This window comes from Sarcophilus harrisii, chromosome 3 (genome assembly GCF_902635505.1).
Source record: "Sarcophilus harrisii chromosome 3, mSarHar1.11, whole genome shotgun sequence".
NCBI lineage: Eukaryota > Metazoa > Chordata > Mammalia > Dasyuromorphia > Dasyuridae > Sarcophilus > Sarcophilus harrisii.
In genome coordinates this window covers 254,851,890-254,870,318 of record NC_045428.1, presented here as the reverse complement: position 1 = coordinate 254,870,318, position 18,429 = coordinate 254,851,890, and the positions used below count along the sequence as shown (strand labels likewise).

At 32.8% G+C, this 18,429-nt stretch overlaps 1 protein-coding gene across 2 annotated transcripts in view; it reads right to left on the bottom strand.

Annotated features, from left to right (window-relative positions):
- RPGR (retinitis pigmentosa GTPase regulator) overlaps window positions 1-18,429 on the bottom strand; it is an 86,076-nt gene that overhangs the window by 14,087 nt on the left and 53,560 nt on the right. For both annotated transcript variants that reach the window (XM_031959432.1, XM_031959431.1), the window contains exons 13-14: window positions 11,514-11,579; window positions 7,569-8,810 (exon numbers count right to left, since the gene is read on the bottom strand). In XM_031959432.1, the coding sequence (XP_031815292.1) occupies window positions 7,569-8,810; window positions 11,514-11,579 (1,308 nt within the window). The remainder of the gene's footprint in view (window positions 1-7,568; window positions 8,811-11,513; window positions 11,580-18,429) is intronic.

Below are 18,429 nucleotides of genomic sequence, written 5' to 3'. Positions count from 1 at the left end.
CTACATCCCTCTCAGGTGAACCACCATATATATGTAGTCAAATCTCACCTACTTTTTAATTAGTTCTTAAAAAAAAAAAAAAGCTAAACCCAAGGATTTACACTTACTCATATTAAATCCATATTCATAATTAGCAAAAGTATTACAAATAAAAGAAGTCTAAGAACACCTATGACATTTTACTAAAGACTTCATTTCTAGCTGATATTAATAATTAATCAACTATAATATGCAGACTTTTTCCATCATTTCCCCAAAGATAGGCAGACATCAAATTACCTAGTCTTCTAGCAGAGTCTAGTATTTTGTTTGAAAAACAATAAATGTTTAATTCTCTTTTGTAATAGGTTACTAAGTTCACTCCATAATATACATTTAATGCGCTTCATAACACAACCATCCAGCAAGTGAATGAAAATCTTTAGTGAAAAGAAATCTACAAACTCCTAAGGCTACTGATTTTAAGTGTTGATACCTGATAGATTTTCTTTGCATTCTGCCTCTTCAATGCATTCCCTCATGTAAGTTCTGATCTTTAGGATTTAGTATAACAAATCTAATCCTTTATCCACACCCAAGATTTGTAAATTCTTGAAAAGGCTTTCATGGTCCTTCCCTATCTTCCCTTTTCTAGGTTAAACAGCCCTAATTCTTTCACCTGATTTTCATGTTGAATGATTTATAGGCCCAGTTTCTTTTCTCATCAGATTGCCTTTGGTATGTATCTGTAGGTACCACATTTTGGAAAGGGCATTGATAAATTGTAATTGATAAAGTCAGTAATTCTACTGACTTGGATCTGCCACACTGAGTGAAATCAGCAAAATCAAGATCTCCAAAAACATGCCTCAAGCCTAAAGTCCAGTAACAAATGATTTCAACACTGTTATACTTGTTACCTGTTCAATAAATCTCTTTGAGCCCTACTATCTTGGTCTGTCAATCTCTCCATTGCAATTCTTCAGCAAGGATGATCCTGGGGTCCCAATGTCCCCTTATAAGTCTATCTAGTCTGGAGGCGGATGGCAGCCCCCTATCACTTGATGAATTAATTTTGATTTATCTGGGAAACCACAACAACGGGAGAAGGGATGGCACTATCTGCCTTTGGCCTTCTCCCTCCTAAGAGTCTCTTCCCTGCTCACCCTACCCATGTAGTTCTGTTTTCCTTTTCCTCTTCCATAGGAATGGGGAAAGGGGCAAGTTCTCCAGGAGGCTAAGGAAGTTCCAACCTGAAAACATACATTGGCTTTCAAATTCCAATTACAACAGAATGAGAAATTTTTGTCAAATGCTTTACAAAAAAACCTAGGCCAAGGAACTTCCTATCTGAAATGCTTTCAAATTACAATTACAATAGAATGAGAAATTTCTGTCAAATGCTTTACAAAACTCTAGACTAAAATATACCTTAAAGGAAAACTTCTTGATCTAGTCTAGTAATCCTAGCAAAAAAAATTTTGATATGACTTGTTCTTAATAAACTCACCCTAGTTCATTGTGGATTATTATCTTTTCTAAATAGGCATCAGCCATCTCTTTAAATATAATTTTCCAAGCAACTATAGGCCAAAGAATTCACTGACCTACAGATTTGTAGAGTGCATTCTACTCCCACCTTTGATTTTTTTCTCTTCCCACGTCCAACTGTACCCCTTCAGTTCTCCATGCTTTCAAATATAATTGATAGGATTCCATCCCGTAAAAAGGCAATCATATTTACTAGTTGTTTTGGTAACCTGATCTAAATTAATGAAGGCCAGAACTCTTATCTTGAATCCCAACTCTCTATTAGACACTTAAAATCTCTTTACAGACTAAAGATCATTCTCCTTAGCCAAAAAAAAAAAAAAAAAAATAGCATCAGACCAGCCTTCTGCCTCTCATTCTCTCCCCACTGGTACTGTTTTTCTTAATATATTCAGAATTTCTTTCCTGATAACTTCTCAAGGGGCTCATGAGGTTATTTTCCATAAAGAATTTTAGTTTATGGGATTCTATTTATGATTTCTTTGAAATTAAAGTTGGCAATTATACAGCACTTTAAAGTATGCACTTTTTATTCATCATTTTATTAGACTCTCAAAAAACCTGAGATACAATTATACTCTTTTTATATATAAATAAACTGAGTTGGAGTTAAGTGACAATCCTGCTTGTATAGCTACAATTGTAATCATCTGAAACAGGATTCAAATCCAGGTCTTTGTGAGTCCAAGTCTTATGTATTATTAGCATTATGCCATGTGGCTTCGTCTAAATATAGGGCACATATCAAAATACATCCAATTTCCTTTTCTTTCCCTGTAATAAATTCTAAGATAAGATTTGCTACTTTCTTTCCTTCCTCAAATTTCCCATTATTTCTCCTTCAGCAACTAGTTCTTGGCAATGATTGGTTTCAAAATAGCAATTTTCCTCATTGTTTTCACATTTTAAAGAACAAACCATCATTAAAAGCAATTTATGCTTTTTCCTGCCTTAGATTTGTTTGCTATGTCACCATATGACAGTGTACAAATTAACTTTTAAAGGTAGATTCTTTGTCACCAGCTATCTACTCTAAAAGTAAGAGGTAAGAGAACAACAAAATGAGGATCCTAGCACTGGTTGGATCTGCTCAGTGCTCTGTGCAACAAGTATCAAGTTAATAAGAGTTTGTCTAATACCAAGCTATTACCGTTCAATGGGAGCAACAGTTTAGTATCTGGCTTCAGACACTTACCAGCTATGTGACCCTAGGCAAGTCACTTAACCTCCATCTCTCCTCATAATAACAGCAGCACCTATTTCTCAAGATTGTTATGAAATTCAAATAAGATAATATTTATAAAGCACTTTGGGACAGTGCCTGAAACATAGTAAACACTATGTTAATGGTAGCTATTATTTTTAATCTTTCACAAGATTAGAGTAATAAATAATGAAATAAGTATAAAGTTTTTATGATATAGCATACATTCAATTTCTTATACCAAATATTTATTACATAACTTATATTTTAATGATTTTGATTATAAAATTATCTTTTGATAGTTAATGTAGTTTCGGTAACTTTTAATTCATTTACTCTTTTCCCTCTGTGAGCCAGAGTCCTCATATGCATTTTTTACATATTCTTTACTATTATCTTGTTATTTTTCTTTATATGAAAAATCTCTCCAATTCATCCTCTTTCTCTTTTTGGATTTTTTGATTACTCTTATTGTAATTTAGTAACGGAATTCTTGAGGAAATATTTTAATATTTCTAGAAATATTTTCTCTTAAACCAATTGTATGTATGTGTGTGTTAATAAGTTATAGTCTTCAAAATTTAAGATTTTCTTCCAAATTCTCCAGATTTTTACATTTTTCTCAACATGCTTAAATTGTGATCTAAAAATTGGCTCATTATCCTTATTTTGCTCCTCTTTTCTTTCTCAAATTATACAAAAATCTTATTTACACATTAAAAATCACTTGGAGAGAGTATCCTAAGAAATTGGATGCTGATCATACTTCTTCTACCACTTCCTCTAAACCTATCAATAGTAGGAAAGGAAAATAAGAACCTTCTAAGGCAATCAAACAGTTTAACTGGCCACAATCTTTAGCTTTCCAATTCTTCCTTTGTCTTGAAACCTCAAACCCTGTTATTCAACCTCACCATGCTCTCCAATTCCTCTATTCCTCATTTCTTTTTCAAGTTATCACTCCTGCATTAGTTACATTGTCCTTCCTTCCCTTTCATGATCCTATGGTGAACATTAACACTCTCTTCTCTCTAGTCCCTTATCTCCTTATTCTATATCCCAGTCTTGCCCTCTCAAGCCTTATTAGCTATAGATTATTCCCACTCTTTTGCTGCCTTTGCTCCTACTCAGATGCTTCTGAATGAAGTCTGAGAAAATCATGAGAAATCATGCTAACTTGATTCACTACAAATTTACATTACATAACCTCCATTAGAGCCTCACTACTTCAATGAAATCGTTTTTCATCTAACTATTCCACGCACTACAGTTTATTTTGCACCACGCTGCTTTATGGTTTACTTTGAGAACAACTGTCAAGAGTTCCCTTTTCTCTCCTCATCTTTTATCACCCAGATACCATCTGCCACTAAATTTCCTCCTTAACCATGTTTCACAAAAGCCTTTCTTGGCAAGACTAACCACTCTACAAGCAAAAGTGATCCCATTTCATTCCATCTTTTCTGATAAATTACCTCTCTCATGGATCTCTCCCTTTCTCCTGGCTTCTTTCTTATGCCAACAAACAAGCCCACTGCCTCCCTCATCCTACCAAAGTCTTCATTTGATCCATGGATCCCTATTGGCTATTGTCCTCCTTCTAAGTGGCTAAACTTCTTGAAAAGGCCATAAATCATAGATACCTCCCACTCTTAATTCTGCAGTTTGGCTTCCAACCTCATAACTGAATGAAAATTACTCTCCCCAATGATTTCTTATTTGCCAAATCTAATGTCCTTTCTTAATAGTCATCCTTTTTTATTTCTCTACTGCTTCTGACACTGCCAATCACTTTCTTTAATATACTCAAGAGTATCTCCATATTTTTTTTAACCTGTTTCTCCTGATCTCTGCTCCGTCTCTAATATTCTTTATCCAGGTCCCACCTGATTAACAGCAGATTATCCCAGGCCTGGATCCTCTTCTTTTGTATCTCTGTACTACTTTGCTTAGTTTTATTATTAGTTCCCATGGATTCAATTACTATCTATGCTGATGATTCCCAGATCTATACATATTCTCTCTCCTCACCTCTAGACTCATCTTCAATTCCTTATTGGACACTTCAAACAGGTTGATAAGACATCTTAAATTAACTTTTCCCTCTTCCCATTTTGAACTCTCCCATTACCGTCAAGGGCACCAGCATCCCACCAGTCCCTACGTTTACAACTTTTTAGTCCCCATATGCAATTTATTACCAATTCCTGTTTATTTTTCTAATGTGTTGCATACATCATCTTTTCTCCACCAACAATGCCACTACTTTGGTAATACAGGAGGAGGTAAGAAATTGCATACTGATTGTTTTTACCTGGCAAGTTGAGAGAGGAAAGAATAAAAGAGTTATGAATGGTAGAGAAGGGAGGCTGAAGGGGAAATGCTAATAAAATGAAGATTAGTATCAGGGAAATAATTAATGCTACTTTTTAAAAATCACTTTACCAAATGATAAGACAATACAATTTTGCCTAAAGAATCATAACATGGTAGGACTAAAAGAAGCATTAGAAATAATCTATTCCAACTCCATTTTACAAAACAGAAAAATGAAGCTAAGACAAATTAAGTGAATTGCATTAGCTGCAGGTTGAATCAAAAATTAGTTGATTAGTTGAATCAAAGTTGAGCCTATATTCCAGACTCAGTGATTTTCCTACAATTCTGCTCATACAAATACTCATTATTTAGTTTGTAGCTATTCTGGTGGGAACAAACCAAAGCTAGCATAGATTTACTTCTATCAAGCTAAGAATGAGCTCTTATTCAGTTACATATTCATCTTTTTGTTTCTGGGAATTTCACCTTGCTTTGCTTTTAATCCTTCTAACACATTGTTATCTATATATCCTAATTTTTAAAAGATTCATGCACAGAAAGCATAACACAAAAGTTCATAGGAAGCCCATTCACTATAACAATTTCTATTAATTAAAAATAATTTCAGATAAAATATGCAACAAATAGGAAACGTGATAAATTTTAAAAGATTCAGAAGTAGATGAAAATCAAATAGCTTGAGTTGTGTTATATACACTGTTTTACCTAATGATAAAATGAAAATAACTACTGTAAATGTTACTTACCTAAAAGAGAATATTTTTTTTAAAAGTAATAATTACACAAATTTAATCAAATAATTTATTTGAAATATTCCAACAAAAACAGATAAAAATGAAGAATACAGGAGTGAAAATGAATAATATAATGAGAACACATAATAAACAGAGATGGAGAATACAAAATATTTTGAAAGCTAGAAAAGATAAACAGTAAAAGATCTTTATTCTACTCAAAATTAATAACAATAATGCATGGAATTAACATCACCTTAAAATGTTAACCATTTAGAGAAATGATTTAAAATCAAGTATGGAATTAAATCAATTTGGTGACTAATTCTTAGAAAATAACCAATCCAAATAAATTTATCCCTTGAAGGTACTTATACATTTGTACTAAATTTGATAAATGAGGATATATATTTTTTTTATTTTCTTGGTGCAAATTATTTCCCTAAATGAATAAACACAAATCAATGAAAAAGATATCCTCTAAAGAGTATTTAATTAGCATTGATTAGTTTTAAGAAATGAAAAATTTTATAAAAAAAAACCCAAAAGATTTTAGAAAACAAAAACATAAATATGAAAGAAAATAAAATGAAAGCACTATTTTTTAATAATCTGCCTTATATATTATAGTTTTAAATCCAATGTCACATTTTCACAAGGTCAATAAATGTCAGGCTAAATCTAAAATTGAAATCTTGGGGCATTAAATTTGTTAAGATTTTCACCAATATTTTTAAAAAATTTTCGAATCCTTAGGTATGTATACAAATGTATATGCCAATTCTTAACAATTTTAGAAATTTTTTCTAAATTTTTCTTCACTAAGAATAGTTACTACTTAATATCTTTGTACTGTTACAAGTTCACATAAAAGATATTTAAATTATCTAATTGATAAATTTACTAATACCCAAAGTTGTAACCAGTAATATAATGCCATTCATTTAATTACCATTACATTAAGAATTTAATAAAACCTGAAATTCTAAACTCATTTGGCAAAACACTAATATTAAATCAGAATTTCAAATCCATTACCTCAATGTCAGGTAATGAGGGAGTACGTTATTCCAAAATTGTTTTGAATTTGATAACCCATTCACTAAATGTTGCTTTGACTTTGATTTCATTTTAGATCTCTGAATATTACTTTCTCTCATCTGTGACTTGGTACTGGAGTTTCTTAGATGTATTTTATTTTTGTCATATTTTATAGTTCTTTTTATTTGACTCACCTTTTTCTCTTCCTCACTTTCACCCATTCCCTCCTCTTCATGGTCTTCTTTCTCATCCCCCCTTTCATCATGTTCATCCTCTTCTTCCCCTTCAAATTCCCCCTCCTCTTCCTCCTCCTCCTCTACCTCTTTTTCTTCCTCTTCCTCCTCCTCCCCTTCTTCCTCCTCTTCCCCCATCTCTTCTTCCTTTTCTTCCCCCACCTCTTCCTCTACCTCCTCCTCTTCCTCCACCTCCTCCACTTCCTCTCCCTCTTCCTTCCCTTCTCCCTCCTCTTCTTCCACCTCCTCCTCTTCTTCTCCTACCTCCTTTTTCCCTCCCACTTCCTCCTCCTCCTGCTCTTTCCCTCCCACTTCCTCCTCTTCCTCTTCCTCTCCCTCTTCCACTTCCTCTTCTTCTCCCCCCAACTCTGGTCCTGTGTTGACTCCACAGCCCTCTTCCTCACATTCTCTTTCATCTCTGCTCTTAATAGTTTCCAGCTTATGTTTCTGTTCTATTTCCCACAAATCTCCCTCTACTTCACTCACCTCTTCATTTTCCTCTCTTTCACCTGTCTCTTGCTCTGCTTCTTCCTCTTCTGCTTCAATTATAGCCATATTTTCCTCGACTGAGGAAGCCAAAGCTTCTTCATGTTCCTCTTCCTCCTCTGCCTCTGCCTCTTCCTCCTCTGCCTCAGCCTCTTCTTCCTCTGCCTTTGCCTCTACCTCTGCCTCTGCTTCTGCCTCTGCCTTTCCCTCCGCTTCTGCCTCTGCCTCTGCCTCTGCTTCTGCTTCTGCCTCTGCCTCTGCCTCCTCTGGCTCTTCCTCCTCTGGCTCTGCCTCTTCTTCCTCTGCCTCTTCTTCCTCTATCTCCTCTGCCTCTTCCTTATATGCCTCTTCTCCCTTCATCTTTTCTCCTTCCTGAGTCTCTATCACTTGGCCATCTCCATCATCCACTTTGGCATTTATTTCTATTTTTTCCTCTTCAGCCTGTTCCTCAATCTCTTCCTCATCACCCTCTAGGTTACATAGCTGGTCATCTATCTTTTCACTAACTTCTTTTTCTTCATTATAACATTCCTTATTTGACTGAAATTCCTTAAAATTCTCAACTACATCCTGTTCACTAGCATTTTCACCCTCGTTATTTTCTGACTCTTCTACAGATTCTTTTTCATTGTCAGAGATTTTATCTTCTTTCTCATTTATAAATTCTTCAACAAAGCCTTCATTTTCTTCATCTTTAATTTTAATTTCACTTGTCTCACTAGGTTCATTCTGAGGAAGTTCTTCCTTTATGTCTTGATCCTGTGGACCATTAGAGGATTTATTATCATTTTTTTCTAAATTCTCTCTTTCCTTCCCTTCATCCTTTAGACTTTCTAGTTGCTGAGTCAGGTCTTGCTCTACTTCATTGTCAGAAGCCATTTCTATGGTTTCTAAATTCTTTAGACTATTTCCTTCATCACTTTCCTCCTCCACTAATTTGTGACAATAGCTCTCATCAGTATTTATTAACTCATCTTCACTTTTAAGTGTCTCTGTCTTTGAAATTTCTTCATCAGGATTTGCTTTTGGTACAAATTCAGCTAAGTCACTATTTATATTCTCGACTGAAGGTGACTTAGCTTCTGTTGTTTGCTCCTCCTCCTCCAAAGACTCATTCTGGGTCTGCCTCTCTTTGCTAGTCTCTGACATCTCTTCAACTCCACTACCTTTTTCACATTCGGTATCAGAATTGTTTTCAGTATAAGTTTCGTGTTTCTCCTCTTTCTTGGTTGTTTCAAGATTCTGTAAATTTGATGAATTTAGTTAACATACATTTCTGGTGGATAAAAATAGCTTATCTATTCTAAGATTTTGGTTAGATTTTACATTTTTAGATTATTCACTAGTAGAATAAAAATCTCAAATTTCACAAGACAGTTCTTTTCTCCCTTTTCATAATCTGTGCTCATAAAGTTTGTGATGGATCTAATTTAGCACATTTTAATTTACTATGATGTACTTGTATTCCTATTTCATAATTTTTACAACCTTACTGTTTGTTTTCTCATTAATGATGCTCTTCTAAAAATGAATCTATTCCTATAGACTTTAGATTTATAGACTTAAAAAAAATTAGAAAATCTAGAATCCTACATAAGAGTTACAATTTAATCTTTCTATCTTCCTCATTTTCAGTTTCACATTTTTTATTTTTCTTCAATTCTATGAGAAGCACAAAATTAAAAAGAAAAGAAAAAAACATGAAAGGAAAAATAAAATTTTTTAAAAGAATGACTTGATGGAATGAAAACATGTAGAGGAAAGAAGGCTTCAAATGCAATCATTTTTTCAAATTATGGCAGAAAAAAAAAGATGGTCTTTCAAAATAATTTTCTATTAACTTAAAAAGTTTTGCATGGCTCTCTTTTTACTAGTTTTATTGTGGTGGGTTTTTTTGTTTTTGTTTTTGTTTTTTTGTTTGTTTTGATAAGACTTATGACTTCATCAGTTTAGAAAATTCCCAGTGTGGAAACCCCCCTCCATATATACAAGCCATTTGTAATATACTATTTATGTTATTCCTGGGTCAGTGAAGGATGACTTGCCCATTCATGGTCATGTAACTATTATGTGTCAAATAAATTAAATTCAATTACTTCTGACCCAAATTGTCTCTTATTATGTTGTTCAATGGAAAAAGAACTGATTTTGGAATCAGAGGACACAGATTCAATTCTCATCTTGATCTGACACTTATGTCACTGATGCTTAATCTCTCTGGGCCTCAATTTCTTTAATTGTAAAATGAGAAGATTGGAAAAGACACAAATTTTGGGTCCCTCCCACTCTAGAACTATGATTAGGTTATTTCATTAAACCATTTTATATAAGAGGCAGTATGGAGTAGTAGAATGAACTGATTGAGATGGTATAATCTAAACAAAAATTTGTCTTGCCTTGGACACACATTGGCCTTGTGACCCTGGGCAAGTCATTTAACCTGCAAATGATCCTAAAAACTACTATAAAGAGCAGAACAAGTCCTGATCTGCAATAGAAGAGGTAAATTCCTCATCAGGAAGTCTTTCTATAACAATGAAATATCAGGCTTATACTAAAACATTAATACTTTACTAGTTCATAATCTATTAACTCAGAAAAATATTTTTAATGGTCCAAACTGGGAAAATTTTCCTCTGCCTCTCTCTCTTCCTCCCTCCTCCTCCTCACCACCTCCCATTTTGCACCCTCCTTTTTTGTCTATACCTCCCCCTTCTCCCCCTCCCGTTTCACACACACACACACACACACACACACACACACACACACACACAGAGAGAGAGAGAGAAAAAATCCTAGGATATTATGAGACACAATGACAAAGATACTAGAGGTCTACTTTTGGGTTCATCTTATTTTCTATCGTGTCTTATAGCTAACAAGATGTGAGCATCTCAAGGAATCTTTATTTTGCACTACTCTTAATTTTTTTTCATTTATATGATTCTCAGGAAAACATGACAAATAACGAAGATTTTACTTTTTTTTTTTAAATAAAAGTTTGTAATTTTTTCTTTCTATATCTAAGTACTCACTTCCCCCCAATTCTTAAATGCCCACACTAAAGACTATTAGAAAGAGCATCATTTAAGTCATATAACATCTTTCCTCATCATTTATAGCATATCTTGTGCTCTTTAATTTTATTCACTCACTAATTTGGTAATACATACACACTTTCTTTCTGCAAACTTTAAAGATTTATTTCTTTTTAAAAATAAAAGATATTCCTGTAATCTTTGAACTCTTGTCAATGCAGTGTTTAAATATTCTAGATTCTGAGTCGTATGAGATTTTCTAGTTAGTATTTCCCAGTCCAAACCATTCTGTGGATTGGTAAAATATTAACATTCTTTAGCAGGGACTTTCATGATTATAATCCAACTCACAAGGGAGCTGAAGTGAGAATAGCAAGAAAGAGAGAGCCAGACAATCATCTTTTTTGAGTTTATAGGTTTTAACAATTAGGAAAACTTTGATATTAAAAAAATTTTGTGAATTCATAAAACTTTGCTAAGGAATGATCACTGACTAGCAATTAAGAAACATAAGTTTTCCTCACATCACTGTGTAAATATTACAATCATTTTATAAATAAGTCTTAGAAAAGTTAACATCTTTTTTTTTTTTTTTACTATGGTTACATGGCAACTATGCCAGCAAATAACACAATGTCATCTTAATGCCTTATGATTACATTATTGTGGAAAAAAAAAAAAAAAAGACAACAATCCTAAATAGGAAAGCTACTAAGCAGCTAATAAAATTTTAAAATATGAATATATCCAATATTAAATAATAAATGTTGAAGTAAATTCTTTTTTTTTCTTTTGCTACAAAGTATTTGTAAATACTTACATTTGTTGAGGTTTTCCAAGAGACCAGTAAGGAAAAATGCTCACTTTCTAAAAAAAAATTTTTCTAAAAAAGCTATTAGTACTTTACCTTTTGTTTTTGAATTGGGGACAATCTTAAAGATTGATCAGTGGGATTCAGGCTCATCATATGTGTCTGAAATGATTAAAAATAAGTTATAAAAATTGTGATGCCATATATTAAAATAAGGTACACTTTAAAAAATGACAAACTAGTTAGCTAAATATAATTAATTCTCAACCATACTGATAAAGGAAAGAGATGGCTTAGATAACTTAATATATCAATCAGATAAACCCAGGATCACTTCTTGTTCACTTTGGCATGTCATTCTCTTTCTCTTTTTTCTTTTGCAACATTTACTTTTATAGTTACACTTACTCTGGTCAGTATTAAAACTAGTCAGTATTATTCTGAGTAGTTGAGGTTAATAATATGAGAATTACACTGAGCTTTAAAAAGAGGGTCAGAGATTTAAAATTTTTACTATTTGTAAACAGACAATTGAGAATTTATTGATTTGAGATTTTCATCTTGTTTGAGTGCTTTCACAACTGCCTATGACTCATACATAACTACTCTAAAACATAAAAAGAGAAATAAAAGCACTACCCTTTGAAACTTTAAAAGGTTCTTCTTAGTTTGAGGTATTTCAGTGTTGGGTGCTCTCCCCTATCCAGATTTTCTGGGCTTTTATCATATGCTCTCTTAAATCAAAGAGCAACTCAGACTTTCTTTTCTAGGTTAAAGTCAAGGTGGAATTGTAAGGAAAAAATTCCAAACAATCAGAGCTGTCCAAATATAGGTGGACTTCCTTGGGTTCCCTCATACTAGAAATCTTGAAGGAAAAGCTATAGAATCCATGACTACATCCAATCCATAGGTGGACTCTGAGGTCTTATCTAACACAAACATTCGGTTACTCTGATGAAGCTTAAGATATAACATTGATTTATGTGGAGTATGCTTCATTAATACTATCCCCTCCGTTCTGTTAACACATGTTTCTGAAATTATGAACTAGGATACATTTAGAGTACTAAGAGCTAAATTACATTTTCTGGTGTTCTAGAAACTTCTGTGACCTTTAGCATTTTCTGCCTCCTCCTCCTCTATCATTCTCCCCACTAGCACTACAAAAATGGAAAGAGTCTATAGAAGAATGAGGTTCATCTTATATTTTCATTTCCTTAACTTTTGCGACCCAAAAAAAAACATCCCTATGTGGCCAGTATAGTGGTGATGTGCCAACATGGCTAGATGCAGAGCTTACCTTCCATTGTTATATACTTCAAGAGCCCAGGGTCACTTATACACCATGTAATATATTAGAATAGGAACAAAGTTTGTATTTTTCCTCTGAGGACTGCTTTATTTATATCTCAAAAATTATGATGTAATTAATGTCTCATTTTCATTTCCTTTTAGTTAATGTTTCTCTGACTTGTTTCCTTACTCTTGTAATTCAAGCTGCTAATATTTTCTTGTCCTAAGTATGTATATTTTGTTCCCCCTTTTTATTACCACTTTCATTATGTTATGATCTGTAAAGGATGTGTTTAATATATAGTTGTGTGCAAAAGAAAAATAATTAAATTTGTGGATAAGACTATTAAAAACTTAATTTTTACATCTTTAAAAAGTTTTATGTATTTTTTCTATAAAATTTGTTCAACATAATTTGATACTGAGGTCACAAAACTTTTGATACATACTCCTGAATTATTTTATCACAATAAATATTAAATATATGTATATATTTGATGATTAGTCTAGTCCATTTTTTCCTAAACTAGCCTTGATTATAATTATTAAAACTATAGTCTATGGGTTTTTTTGAGAGAGTTTAAATTAGATGAATTCTCAGAGGAATGAAGTATGTTCTCTTCATCTCGTGAAAGAATTTCCTTACTTCTTATAATATTTGCTACAATATAAGGTAATTTTATGGTGCTTCATTTACACTTGGGAATTTCTCTAATTTCAGAACAATTCTGTTTCTTTATATTAATAGATTGAGCAGAATTCACCATTCCTTAAAACAGAACCAAGACTTTCAGGTCCCTTAGAAATAAGATATTTTAGGGGTGGATGTTTTGCAGTCTCATCAAGATGTACAGATCTTACTAGTTCACAAAGACATCTGACAATGGTTCTAAGATAGCCTTGAACGAAAAGGTTTGTTGCATTACTAAAAATTTACACTTTCTAATATTTAATATTTTGTAGTGTTTTTGCTTATGGACAAATATTTTTTTCTTCAGTTAGCTAGTAACTCTCTCTCTCTCTCTTTTTTTTTTTTTTAAACAATTTTCTTTAATGTTCTTTCAGTTTTAAGAAGTCCACTCCATACTATATAGGAATCAATAACAACCTTTTAAGTTGTCAGGAATCAATAACAACCTTTTAAGTTGTCAGGTATTTCTGTGGTTTTTGCTATTTCCTAAGGATTTAGGCCATTTTAATGCAGTCCTCTCCAAATTCTTGGCATTGTTTTCCGTTTTTGACTATGCATTCCTTTGCTCTTCAGTGAAACAGTTAATATTTCATTATGAATCATGTTTAAAATGCCTAACACTTCAACACAAATAATTGCTATAATAACACCAATGATTGAAGTGTGCTTTTAAAAGAGCTTTAATTTTTACACATTTCCTAGGAGCAATATCTATTCTTAAAATTTTCCCCTGAATTAAAATTTAACAAAACAAATCACAAATCTAACATTAAACTAAAAAAGTACTTTTATCTTAAGTACTTAAGGAAAACAATTTGATCAATTTCATCTGGTCAAGGTCAAATACTCTAAGTCATCCTATAAAGTGAAACCATATTAAAAATATTGCTTGGGGGGCAAGCTAGGTGATATAGTAGACAGAGCACCAGCCCTAAAGTCAGGAGGACCTGAGTTCAAATATGGTCTCAAACATCTTAACACTTCTTAGCTGTGTGACCCTGGGCAAGTCACTTAACTCCAATTGCCTTAGCAAAAATAAATATTATTGCTTGCCCCAAATAATTTATAAACTATTATATTTCTGCTTTTTAAAGTTACTTTTTAATTTTTGTACTCTAACATATAGTCTATTTTTAAAGTACCCTGTAATGTTAACTCTTTAACGTTCCTATTCAGAAGATACCAGTAAATTTCCCAACTAGAATTTCTATATATTTCTATGTTTCTATTTTTCATTTTTATCTTTTTATTATTCAGATCTGAAGACATAAAAGCCTGTTATCATTTCTGTGTCCTATAATTCTCTATATCTATTTGGAATTGTTTCCCTTTATGAATTTAGATGCCATTTATTTTGGCATATTTCACTGTTTGCTAATAGTGTTCAAGTTAATCTTGAAATTGTAAAATTTTGTAAGCTTAAACTTTTTTTAATTATTGAAACCGCATAACTTAATCACTATATGAATTAGGGTTTCAAGATGGTCATCTATTGTTTTGAATAATCTTTTACTTTGTATTATACTATCTTTAAAAATTAGGCAGTTTTTGAAAAAAAAAATTCCTTCCCCATGAGGATTTTTTTTAATTGTTTTTTTTTCCCTGGGAGAGCTATAATGCTTAAGTTATTTACATATATTCTATTTTCAAAAACTATAACCTTGGCTTGTACAGGATTCATGCATTGTTTTGAAGTTGTTTCCTTTTGCTCCCCCTTCTCTTACTTGTTTTAGATCTGTTATTTTGATACAGAGCCTCTAATCCTTTGAAGAGATTCCACGTTGCGACTTCTAAAATATGTAATCTCTATATTTATTTCAATTCTACATTGTGAATAGTGATTTAACTTCATTACCTTCTTTAAAAGTTTCATTTCCCTTGGGAACTACTCTGGATTATTATTATTACTTTTTGACTGCTGTTCAATTCTCTCACTCTAGTTTGAAGAATTCTATTTATGACATAATTTTTGTTCATTTTTCTTCATAGCATTCATAATAATGTGGGCTCTCTGAGTAATTTTGTTCATTTTTATTGTGCCTTTAATCAGGTTGGTAAAGCAGTAGAAGATACATCTTCTTGAATTCAAATCTGACTTTGATATATATCTCTTAAACTGTGTGATCGGGAAAAGTCATTTTATTCTGTCTGCCTCAGTTACTCAAGTGTAAAATGACCTGAATTGAACATTAGGATGATGAAAGATGGCAAGATGAAAAGGCAAACCACTCTACTATCTTTGATAAGAAAACCATAAATGGTATCATGGAGAGCCATAAATGACTGAAACAAAAGAACACCAAAAAAAACTATCTTTACTAACCTCTCTGTTTATTGAATGGAAATTGATTTACTTTAGTTTTCTTCCTTGAAATTTGTTTTTTAGCCTTTTCTCTTTTGCTTCCACTTATCTCTTGTTTTCTTCTTTACTCTGACTTTTCCCTCACACAGGTTTTTGTCTTCTCAAACTTTGCAAAGTGCAAAGGCCCTAGCTACAATCCTCTTTCCAAAACAAAATCAGAGGGTAAGAATCCAGCCAGGTTTCCTATTCCTTTTTTCCTCAAATAGGGAAATTCTTTCTCTTCTGGCCAGCTCTGTCCTGCCCTCTGTGCCTCACTTTGCATTTGCCCTGATCTTCTTCAGGAAAGATGTTCTAGTCACTCTCTTTTTCTGTTAAGACAGTTGAGCAGAATCAGTATTTTGCACAGCTTGTGTACTAAGAATCTTTCAAACTGAATTAATGATCTGGAGAGACCTTAAGACAGGGGTCTTCAAACTACAGCCTGCGGGCCAGGTACGACAACTGAAGACAATTATCCCCCTCACCCAGGGCTATGAAGTTTCTTTATTTAAAGGCCCACAAAACAAAAGTTTTTGTTTTTACTATAGTCCAGCCCTCCAACAGTCTAAGGGACAGTGAACTGGTCCCCTATTTAAAAAGTTTGAGGTCCCCTGCCTTAAGAGATCTCCACATTTAGACCCTGAAGCATAAGTTTTTAATATGGCTTTTAAATTATTCCTTGAACAATATTTTTATGTATCCCCTATTATAATGTTTATCCTATTTTAAGGATGGAAATTCCACCACTATCTTTACTAATATAAAAAAAGAAAGCTCCATGAAACTCAATTGAATCAATCAATCAATAAAGCAAACTAAACAATAAATTATTTTCCTACAATCTCTTTACAATGTATGAATAAGCATTTGAAAGGATTATAGGATTTTTGATGCTGGATTAAATCAGATGATCTAAATCTTGAAAATCCTGTGATTTGATAAAATATCAGATATATTCTCTCTATAAAAACACAACCCTGTCAGATCTGTCTGTCCTCTCTCTCTTTCTTTCTCTCTTAAATCATTTCTCTGGCCCTACCAAGACAACTGAAGACGATGATGAGTAGAAACCTAAGTATAACAATCTCCCACTGTGTGAGTTTTTAAATTGATAATTTTGTATGGCGTGCAAATATAAATATTTACATAGCTTCCTGCCAGAAAAAAGTTTCCCCACCACACTAAAGAATGCCAACTATCAAGTTCTGTCATCTGGGTATCGGCCTAATGACCATTCTACACTAAAGTTTCTTCTGTGGATCTCCCTCTCTCTCTATATATATATATGTGAGAGAACCTAATTGCCTATTATTAATTGGAAGCACATCACTGCAATCAAACAAGTGTTAAGTATTGGAAACTTGGCTCCTCAAAATGCTGAGAGTAGTACTTACTCCCAGCCTCTGAATGTAAGTGCAAGTTGGTAAAGTGGTCTCAGTGGTGGAAATGCCATTATATTTTATGTTGTCTATAGTAAAGATAATATTTAATGAATATAATTCAGTTCTCACAATTATATAATTTCCTAATTAAGCTGATCAAAAAATGGCAGTTTTAATATCTATCTTATAAACAAGGCCAGGAACTCTAATTATTTATACTTATTTTCATCTTTGAGAGACTATCTTTGTTAATGATATATATATATTTTTAACTTTTAAGATACTTTTGAGGGCTGATAGCAAATCAAGGACCATAAAAACAATTCCTCATTAGAACCAAGAGAACATTATACACTGCAACAAGACTGTGTGATGATAAGCTGTGATGGACTTGGCTCTTTCAACAATGAGATGATTCAGGCCAATTCTAAAAATCTTGTGATGAAGAGACCAATCTGAACCAAGGGAGAGGACTATAGGGACTGAATGTGGATCACAACATAGTATTTTATCTCTTTTTGTTGTTGTTTGCTTGCTTGTTTTTTCTTTCTCATTTTTTTTTCTTTTTGATCTGATTTTTCTTGTGCAGCACGATAAACATGGAAATACATTTACAATAATTGTTCATGTTTAACCTATATTGGATTACTTGCTGTCTAGGGGAAGAACAAGAAGGGGGAAGGGAAGGAGAAAAATTTGGAACACAAGGCTTTGCAAGGGCAAATGTTGAAAACTCTGTATGTATTTTGAAAAATAAAAAAGCTATCTTTAAAAAAATGATTCCTCATTTCTCAGTCCAGGAGATTATACTACTTTTGTCATAAAATTTACAATTTAATAATACTATTCATAGGAGAGCTCAAAAACCAGTTCTGGAGTCAGGAAATCTAGACATCAAATTCTGCCTCTAACACATACTCTGTCTGGGCAAGGCATTTGCGCCCTCAGTGATTCAGATAATTCTCTCATCAAACAAATTTCAGAATAGTTGCTAATCAACTTGGTAGAAGGATTTTCTTTCTCATACCAATTAAGTCACAGATTCATTCCAAAAAATCCTCAGGATAACAGACCAATATGAAAAGGTCATAAGATCCATGTTCTCATCTTACAGGTAGGTGAAGCTGAGTCGCAGAAATTGTTGACATTATTTTAATTTTGTTGAAGAACAAGCCTAAAGAAGAATTTACTATTACCAAACAATTGTGCGCCTCTGAACCCAATTCTGGATTCAAGAGAATAATCAACAATTGTATGCTGATATTCTTAATGGCTAGTATTTATATATAACTTTAAGGTTTGCAA